The following is an 8,719-nucleotide window of genomic DNA, read 5'->3' as shown; positions in this document are numbered from 1 at the left end:
AAATGAAGAAGCCTCAGTCTTAGGGGTAGATCATATTTACTAAATTTAACATGTATACTTATTTGACTGGCTTCGCTCCCTCTACACTCCCAACTGGTTGTTTCTCGAGGTATGCTCTCTTTCTAGCCACTCATTCTTTCATACTCACTACAACGTGCCAGGTGCTGGGGATATAGCAGTCATTGAGGTCACCGTCTAGGAGAGAAGACAGCCTCTGAACAATTAATTTCAAGAGTGAACCACGTACTATCAAGGAAAAAAAGGGAGAGAAGAAGGACCCAGCAGGGGATCCAAGCTAGTCTGGAGGCGGGAGTGATGCTTCCCCAGGCAAGTGACTTTGTCATGAAGGACCAGTAGGAAGTGATGTGGCAGTTCCCCTCCTAACAGTTTGCTCCACTGCCATCGGACAATAGCAAATGTGACGAGGGTCCAACAGCTTGGAAGGGAGGACGTGGTCGACACAAAAAGGCAAAATAAATCCTAAATCTCCAAGGAACCTTTATTTTACTTCATATCAAACTGAAAGAGCAATAAAATAAAAGTATTTTCAATTCATAAAACACGTTTACAGCGATTGCACTGACCAAAAGAGAGAAAAGTGAAATCCCTGAGGAATTGTGAACAATAAATAAAATACCTAAAAATTAGAATGTTCTGAGCTTAAAGGAAATGTCCTGAATCTGCTCAGTTTGGGGAAGTCAATGGCCCTTTGCAAACTTCAGTTTCTCAAAAGGATATCCAATTGATGCAAGCTTCCTGTCATGAGGAGAACCTGCCACTTTCAGTAACACCTTAAAGGGAAATAATCAATCTTGATTCAACATTGATTGAAAATGTTTCAATCAATTTGTGCACAGTTCTGAGAAAGCTACTGCATAGAGCAGGAGAAGAAAGTATGTGTTACAAGGCCAGCAACATACTGAATAAGTACCAGTGCTAGTTTAATTTGTCATTAACTAAAATGTACCATTTTCTCATGGCGTGTGGATATTACACAAAAGGGACATTGTCTCCCTGCTGTTTGTGGGTAGCAAAAAGAAAGACTCAAATACCTGCGAAAGGGTAAGACTGACGTTTTAAACAGTTCTAGGAGCTAGCAGGGCAAAGATTCTCTGTGAAGACCCAGGACTGAGGACTGGCTTTGGAGCTCTCGAATTCTCTTTAGGAATTGAGGTCCAAATACCCTATTGCACTGACTCTAGGATGTACTTCCCCCCGCCCCAGTTTAGCAAGTCAAATTTAAATGGGCTTAACCCTTAACTGTCCCAATTTTCACCCCTTTATGAGTAATTCTGCCCCCACTGAGAATGTCAACTCCCTCACCTAACTTGCTCAGTGGTGTGTAAAATAATGGCCATGCTTTATAATCAGTGGCTTCTTAGATTAAATTAAATATGGTGCTCTAGAAGTTCAGGACACACAGGGACTCCCATAAAAATAAATCTGACATTTAAACCCTGGTTATTTTCCCAACTGGAAAGACGCCGGCAAAAAACATTCGGCGTCTGAAATTTCAACACAAGCACCAATGGCCTGAGGAAGGATCAGTCAGAATGGTAATGTGAGGTGAGCTTACACTCCAGTTTGGATTCTGTCCCTAATCCATAAGGAAATTGATTTCACACTTCTGGGCCCCATTTCCTCACCTGTAAAATGGGAAAGTATAATTAGATGGCCTCCAAGTCTTCCAGCCAAAAAGGAAGGTGATTTGAAATGGTGCACCACCGAGGGCACGTGCTGCTGTGAACATTCTACAGCCAAGCTGTCCCCGGAGCCAAAGAAGCCCCTCCAGGTTCATGGCTCATACCCCTCTGCAGCCACCTCTGCCCCCCCACAACAAGAGTCAGGGCTCCAGATCCAGAGACCTAGGAGCTAACACAATTCACTCACAACGTTAGTAACCGCCTAGGAAAGAATGATTCTTCAGTCTGGGGCAATTTGTAAACTTCTTCTAAGAATTTCAGAACTTAACTAGCCTAAGTTGATCTAAATGTCTACAATGAATTTAAAATACAAAAAAAATTACAGCAAGGTTTCACTTGGAAGTTTCACGACTGACACAGTTTGGCTAAGGATTCTGCTGTTCTGAGTGCCTCCTCCCACGCTGTAGAAGCACCGGCCCGAAAAAGGTTTGTTTTCTGAAAGAAAATAACAAAGAAATTTCATCTGAATGAACCATTCACATCAGCTCCTCACTCCTCCCCTTGCCATATCATTCAATGAGAATAAGTATGCTTAGAAAAAAAGACAAAAGAAAGAATAAGTATGCTTGGCCAAAGAGAGCACACAGTGAGGAATAAGTGTTTTAAAGTGATGAAAAAATGGACTGTGTTGACAACAGCATTGCTTTATGCAAATAATACACATATTTATATTTTTGATGCTCAGAAGTTATAATCTGTCCCTAAACATGTCAGAATTAAAAACAAGCATAGCAGCTACATCAACAATGCCAAACAAACCACAAATTCCTACGCCTTCCTATTTAAATTCCTACACATTCCTATTTCATTTCCAAAGGCTCAAACTACTTTAAATGTCATGATACATTGCTTAGCTAAGTTATTAACTAAGATAGACTTCCTTCTGTAAAATTCTCTTCAACTCCGTCAATGATACATGTGTATGTTGAGTCCTGTTCCCTGAGCTTCCACATACTAACCCCGTGAAATGACAGAGCTCACGTGTGTTGGCATTAGCATCTTGCACTGAAGCAGCAGGTTCTTGAACTCAGAGGAACTAGAGTTGCTGGGTCAAAGGTTACTATTAAGCAACTAGAATGTGTGCTTTATGCAAATAAGGGAGGGTGGGAAAGGAGGAGGTTAAAATAAAACTCAAACTCTCTCGGAGCTGCCAGTGGCCTACCTGCAGCCATCACCTCCATGGTGTTGTTCCAGAGGGCAGATTTCACCTTGATTCCCCATGTCCCTTTCTACCTCTAATATGGGCCGTGCCTCTTTTCATGAGAAAAAGGGAGCCTTATGAAATGAAGAAATGATGACCAGTTGTAGAGACCCCAATTTGTTTGCAGGTCAGAAAGTTATGTACAGTTAGCAGCTGAGGTATTTTAGGTCTTCCATTTCCATTATCTTTCACAGCAAAGTTGCTCAGATATTAAACACATTTATTAAGCAATTTAAGGACTTATGTTTAAATATAAACACACACTGGCTGATCATTTCTACCCAATCAAAACAACATGGCTTCCATCCCATGTAGCTAATGGGCTACAAGTCACAAAGTGGGTGTTTCTGGAGGACTGAAGACAAGCAGTGTTTGATGTGCTCACTTGAAGAACTTTTCAGTGTTATAGAGCACTGAAGGAAAGCCACCATGGAGCACCATTAAAACCCGTTTGGGGGGGCACCTAGATGGCTCAATCGGTCAAGCATCGACTTTGGCTCAGGTCATGATCTCATGGTTGGTGAGTTTGAGTCTCACATTGGGCTCTGCGCTGTCAGCACAGAGCCTGCTTGGGATTCTAACTCTCCCTCTCGCTCTCTGCCTCTCCCCCATCATTCTCTCTCTCAAAAATAAATAAACATTAAGAAATAAAACTTGTTTTGTTTCCTAAGTGGCAGTAACAGCAAACCAGGAAGGGTGGGAGAGAGGCTGGCACAGTTCCTGAATCCGTCCCCACTCCTGTCACCCCTGGGAACATCAGGAATGTGCAAAAAGATCAACTCTTCAAAACTGTCTTTTATTAAAGAAGTAACAAAGTTTCACTGTAGGCAAACTGGAAAACATAAGTAAACAAAAAGAAAAACTACTACTTGCTTGGGAATGTATCCTTTCAAGCTTTTTCTTTGCTCATCTATACGGATATTGTCATGCCCCAAGACACACCCGTTTGGGTTAAAACATTTATACTTTATAGAGTTCCATTTAGTATTGCTGTTTTGGACTCGGAGGCATTCACTCACATTTGTGAAGGCAAAGATGGACCTGGGGCACGTTGCAAGCACCTGAGAGTCAGAGACAAGCACCATCTCATAGTTTTGCTCTAGGAATCCCTGGGGTTTGCTAGCTTGGAGTAGTAATGATCTGATACCAGATGACCCCTCCAACGCCCTTTGTGTGATAGGGGAGTGTGACAGTGTTTGCCTCATTGTCACTGACTTCTTTTTACTTGACTTTTCCCCTTTGGGGGATAGGGGAGTACACGAAAGGCTAAATTAGACAGTGAGGATCATGGGCATTGTGTGAGCGTTGTGTGTGCGCTGTGTTATAGGTGCGGGTGCGTTGTAGCCACAAAGAGCTTAACTAGAGCAGAAAATGAGTTGCAGAATAATTAACGAAGGAAAAATCTCCTCATTCAAGTAGGTATGGCGTGGGCTCCAGTCCCCTTGCAATTGTGGGACCCAGAGAGGCCATCCCACAGGATCACGTGCATCCACGGCACGGGTCAGCCTGAGGCAAGGCCTTGCTGCCTGCAGTGGTGTCGTAAAGAAGCTTCAGAGACTTCAAAAACACAATCAATAGTCTAAATGCAACTTGAAAATTATGTGAAAATTAAAGGTTCTTACCACTGATGTTACTGATAGATCAGACTGTAGTTATCAACCAAAGAATAATCAGGGTTATCTGCAAAGGGCAGAACAGAGCAACATTAAGCTAATACTGCTTCGTGGTAAGATTCTTAGCCCTTTTCAAATCAAGACATTCCACTTAAAGATTCTACTGACTGCCCTTCTGTAAAAAGAAAACATATCCGGCGACGAAACCTACCCATGAAAGTCAAGACTACACACAGAAGATTCACGCATACATTCTGGAAATCACTACCACGATTTCATTGCCCTTTTTCATCCATGTGCAGATAGCGGCACCTAGAGTAAAGCCATCTTCAAGGTTTAGCTTAGATTTCAAGCTAAGACATAGACAAAAATCAGTCCCACATTATCAGGTGGTAATTGTTTTATAAAAATAAAATAACAGGAACACCTAGGTGGCTCAGTCAAGCATACAACTTTGCCTCAGGTCATGATCTCCCAGTTCATGAGTTTGAAACCTACATCGGGCTCTCTGCTCTAAGCGCAGAGCCTGCTTCAGATCCTCTGTCTTCCTCTCTCTCTCTGCATCTCCCCCACTCACACTCTCTCTCTCATTCTCAAAAATAAATAAACATTTAAAGTAAAATAACTTAAATCCTTATATTTTTCAAAAATATTATTATAATTTCAGGTCCTAAACTTCTTTTCAGTCACTGAAGTTTTAGTAAACCATGATATGCAGCATAAGTTCCCTCTTCCCTTGAACATAGGTAAGTACACCTTTCTTTTACTCAAAAAAATAGATATTTGTTGAGCACCTCCTATGTGCTCAGGACTGTGTTAAGTGCTATGAGTGATACAGGAGAAAACCAATTATCCACCTTCAAGGATCTTATAATTATCCAAGGAATAAAACTAACAACAATAACAACAAAAAAGCTAAAATGTGTGGTTGTCCTAGAGGTATCATAGGAGTTCTGATAGGATTTAAAAAGAGACCAAGTCATGAGTGACAGACCCAGTTATGGCCAGTATGCAGATATATACTATTAGGTTATGTGTTTCTAGACATAACTTCTATCAGTTACGTTTCTGTGTAATCCAAAGGAAACTATACTTTGCTTCTCTTATGGTCCAAGTTGAAATAATCTCTTAGGTAAGACTGCCTTATAATAAGTTTCTTTTGGTACTCCAGGAACTGAATTCTCTTTGACAGGCAATAAAGTAGACCCCTAATTACCAAAGTCTACTCTTTGACAAACAGTATTACATCAAGATCCTGATACAGGCTCGTTCTCTTGAGAATTTATTTCTATTTATTCCCTTCTTTCCCTTTATTTCAACATTCCAGCTACTCAACCTTAAAGAGAACCTGACATGAGTATTTTGAAGGGTCTTTCTTGACATCGTACCTGGTAAACTTTTAGGAACTGGGAGAGGTCCTCTCCTGTAAGAGATGAAAAGCAAAGTCTTTCAGATAAGTTCTCATTAGTTTGTAATTTTGGTCTTCACGCCCCAGTCATACTGCACGCTAATCAGATCTGGTTTCTGTTCTGAAGAGTCAAGAAAAGTTCAGATGAAGCAAAAGCCGGGCAACACTGACGTACCGGAATCTAGGCTGCCGGCATTCTATTATGCTGGTGAGCAGGACAGCAGGATGCACAGGACTCAGGAAGCCCAGAGCCCTGTCCCAGCACCCCAAACAGGCAGGAGGAAAGTCTCTACTGTGGAGCATGTGGTTTCCTGACCTCCTGGTCCCTCAACATCTCCACACGTAAGATGGGGAATCCAAGCAATTCCCACCTCACTGCGAGGAAATGAGCTCATTCACATGACCTGTTCTGAATGGCACCTGGTGTTCTTAAATACTGATGATGACCATCCAGTCCTCCCTCAAATACTCCCTTCTCTTTAAAAACTGGAATGGAAATTCAACAGCCTAGATTTCAAGTTGACTGTGCTGGAAACAGAAGTTTCTTTTCTCTCAGATAAAGCAGGGGTGGCAAACTCTTTCTGCAAAGGGACAGTAAATGACGTAGGCTCTGCTGGCCACTAAGGCAGCTCTGTCACAACTCTGCCAACTCTAATGCAAAAGTAGCCACAGAAAAAATGTAAATGGATGAGCATGATCAGGTTCCAATAAAACTTTATATGAACACTGACACATGAACTTCATATCATTTCCATGTGTCACAAAATAGTATCCTTTTCTTCTTTTTTCAGCCAGTTATAAAAACCATTCTTTACTCTTGGGCCCTACCAAAACAGGTAGGTCAGTTGACTCACAGGGGGCCAGAGTTCTGCTTTCTACAAGCTCTACGAAAAGTATAGGATTCATGCGTGAATCATAATAATCACACTCAAGCATAATATGGTCCTCCTTAAACTATGACTGGTAAAATCCACTTAACATTTGTCCTAAAAATGCTACTTCTACTCCTGAAATTGTTGTTTCACTATATGCTAACTAATTTGGATGTAAATTTTTAAAAAATAAAAAATAAAATTTAAAAAAAATGCTACTTCTCCAAATCTAGCAACCTCACTTAAGCAAATGCAGGGGTAGATGTGTTCCAATATCTCTTAGAACACTAATGATAACAACATTTATTAAAAGTATTTTTCTTCGGGGAGCCTGGGTGGCTCAGTCAGTTAACTGTCCAGCTTCGGCTCAGGTCATGATGTCACAGTTTGTGAGTTTGAGCCCTACATCGGGCTCTGTGCTGACAACTCAGAGCCTGGAGCCTGCTTTGAATTCTGTGGCTCCTTCTCTCTCTGCCCTTCCCCTGCTCACATTCTGTGTGTGTGTGTGTCTCTCTCTCTCTCAAAAATAAATAAACATTAAAAAAAATGTTTTAAGTATTTTTCTTCATGTGAAAGGTAGGTGGTTATTACCTTGGTAAGTTGGGCCCTGGAGCCTTTCCCTGTGGGGCTGTATTCTTCTGGGGGCAGTAGAAATTCTCATACACAATGGGTGCTAGGGAAATTAAGAAACAAAATATTAAGATGCTGGTGTCTCCCATTCTCAATGACATGTGCACAAAAGACTAGCAGAATTGCTTAAATAAATGCCCCGCCCCACCACTCCATTCACCTGGTGGAGTCTGTCCAGTTTTTTGTTGGTTCACAAAGTACTCAATGTCCTTCTCAATGCTGCATGCCTCTAAGCTCTTACGGACTTCTTCATACATCTGACAAAAAGAAGACAAATCAAGCATAGAGGTATGTCTGTGAATAATTGTGACACAGCTTATTAAAACAGGTTTGATGAATGGCTGGCTCTTCCAAATTTTGTTTTGAAAAGAAAAAGAGACATTCCTAAGTCCCAGACTCATATAAAGGGATTTCTCTGGTGCATATCTGCTATTAAAATTGTTTTAAAGATGACAAGAAATGTTATCTCTGTGACTGCATAAAAACCTTCACAGAAAGATTTGTCTTTAACACTGACGGGACAAAGAAAATAGATACCAAGACCAAAGCCACACACAAAATGCAAAGATGAATTAACTTGGAAAAAAGCTCTTCTAGTCGATTCTACAGGTTTTCCAAGTGTTTGATTTTTCTCCTCAAGTGAATGTCCCATCCAAGTGAGGGTGGCTATTTCTTAGCAAAGAAGGTTGTGATAATTTGATTCTAATCCCTCTTGAGGTCTGGAAACCCCATGAGGGTTGCTATGCACAACTTAAACCTGGATGTTGGCTGTGGGAATGCCGCTGAAGTAAATCTTGAGCCCTGGCATGATCATTAGCCCGGGCATGGGTCAGTCTCCTAGTGCTTGGTGGTGTCCTGGAGTGACCCTTTGCTATGACATCTCTGTCTTCCATAAACTAAACTACATTTGGGTCTCCCTTTTCCGCTCTCCTGCCCTATGAATTCCTTAAAGAGAAAGTCATGGTGGCAAAGCAGATTAGGAGTCAGGCAGTTAGGTGTTTATTTGGGTCTTTCTATCAGCTCACTGTGTGGCCTCGGGCAAGTCACTATACCTCTCTGGGCCTCAAATGAGGAGGGTGCACTAATAAATGCCTATGGTTCCTCCCACTCTCATGAATCCTCCATGGATGCTTCTGACTTACCTCATCACTTGTGACACATTGTTGTGACAGCTGATTCATGTGTAACCACAACGCATTCCGAAAGAAGTTTATTCGTTCACATTCTTGAGCTTCGAACATCTGCGGAAACATAACTACATGTCCGTACATATACAGAGAAGGGAGACATTT

At 41.5% G+C, this 8,719-nt stretch overlaps 1 protein-coding gene across 2 annotated transcripts in view; it reads right to left on the bottom strand.

The window, feature by feature from the left end:
- Positions 1-478: 478 nt before the first annotated feature.
- Positions 479-8,719, bottom strand: part of PSTPIP2 (proline-serine-threonine phosphatase interacting protein 2) — an 80,865-nt gene continuing 72,624 nt past the window's right edge. For both annotated transcript variants that reach the window (XM_040478932.1, XM_040478931.1), the window contains 6 exons: positions 8,570-8,668; positions 7,588-7,684; positions 7,389-7,470; positions 5,906-5,940; positions 4,527-4,584; positions 479-2,138 (listed from right to left, as the gene is read on the bottom strand). In XM_040478932.1, the coding sequence (XP_040334866.1) occupies positions 4,535-4,584; positions 5,906-5,940; positions 7,389-7,470; positions 7,588-7,684; positions 8,570-8,668 (363 nt within the window). In that variant the 3' untranslated portion in view covers positions 479-2,138; positions 4,527-4,534. The remainder of the gene's footprint in view (positions 2,139-4,526; positions 4,585-5,905; positions 5,941-7,388; positions 7,471-7,587; positions 7,685-8,569; positions 8,669-8,719) is intronic.

Source organism: Herpailurus yagouaroundi, unplaced genomic scaffold (assembly GCF_014898765.1).
Source record: "Herpailurus yagouaroundi ecotype Mexico unplaced genomic scaffold, PumYag 142, whole genome shotgun sequence".
NCBI classification, from domain to species: Eukaryota; Metazoa; Chordata; class Mammalia; order Carnivora; family Felidae; genus Herpailurus; species Herpailurus yagouaroundi.
Note: the sequence above shows the minus strand (reverse complement) of the source record. Positions and strands in the feature narration are given on the sequence as shown.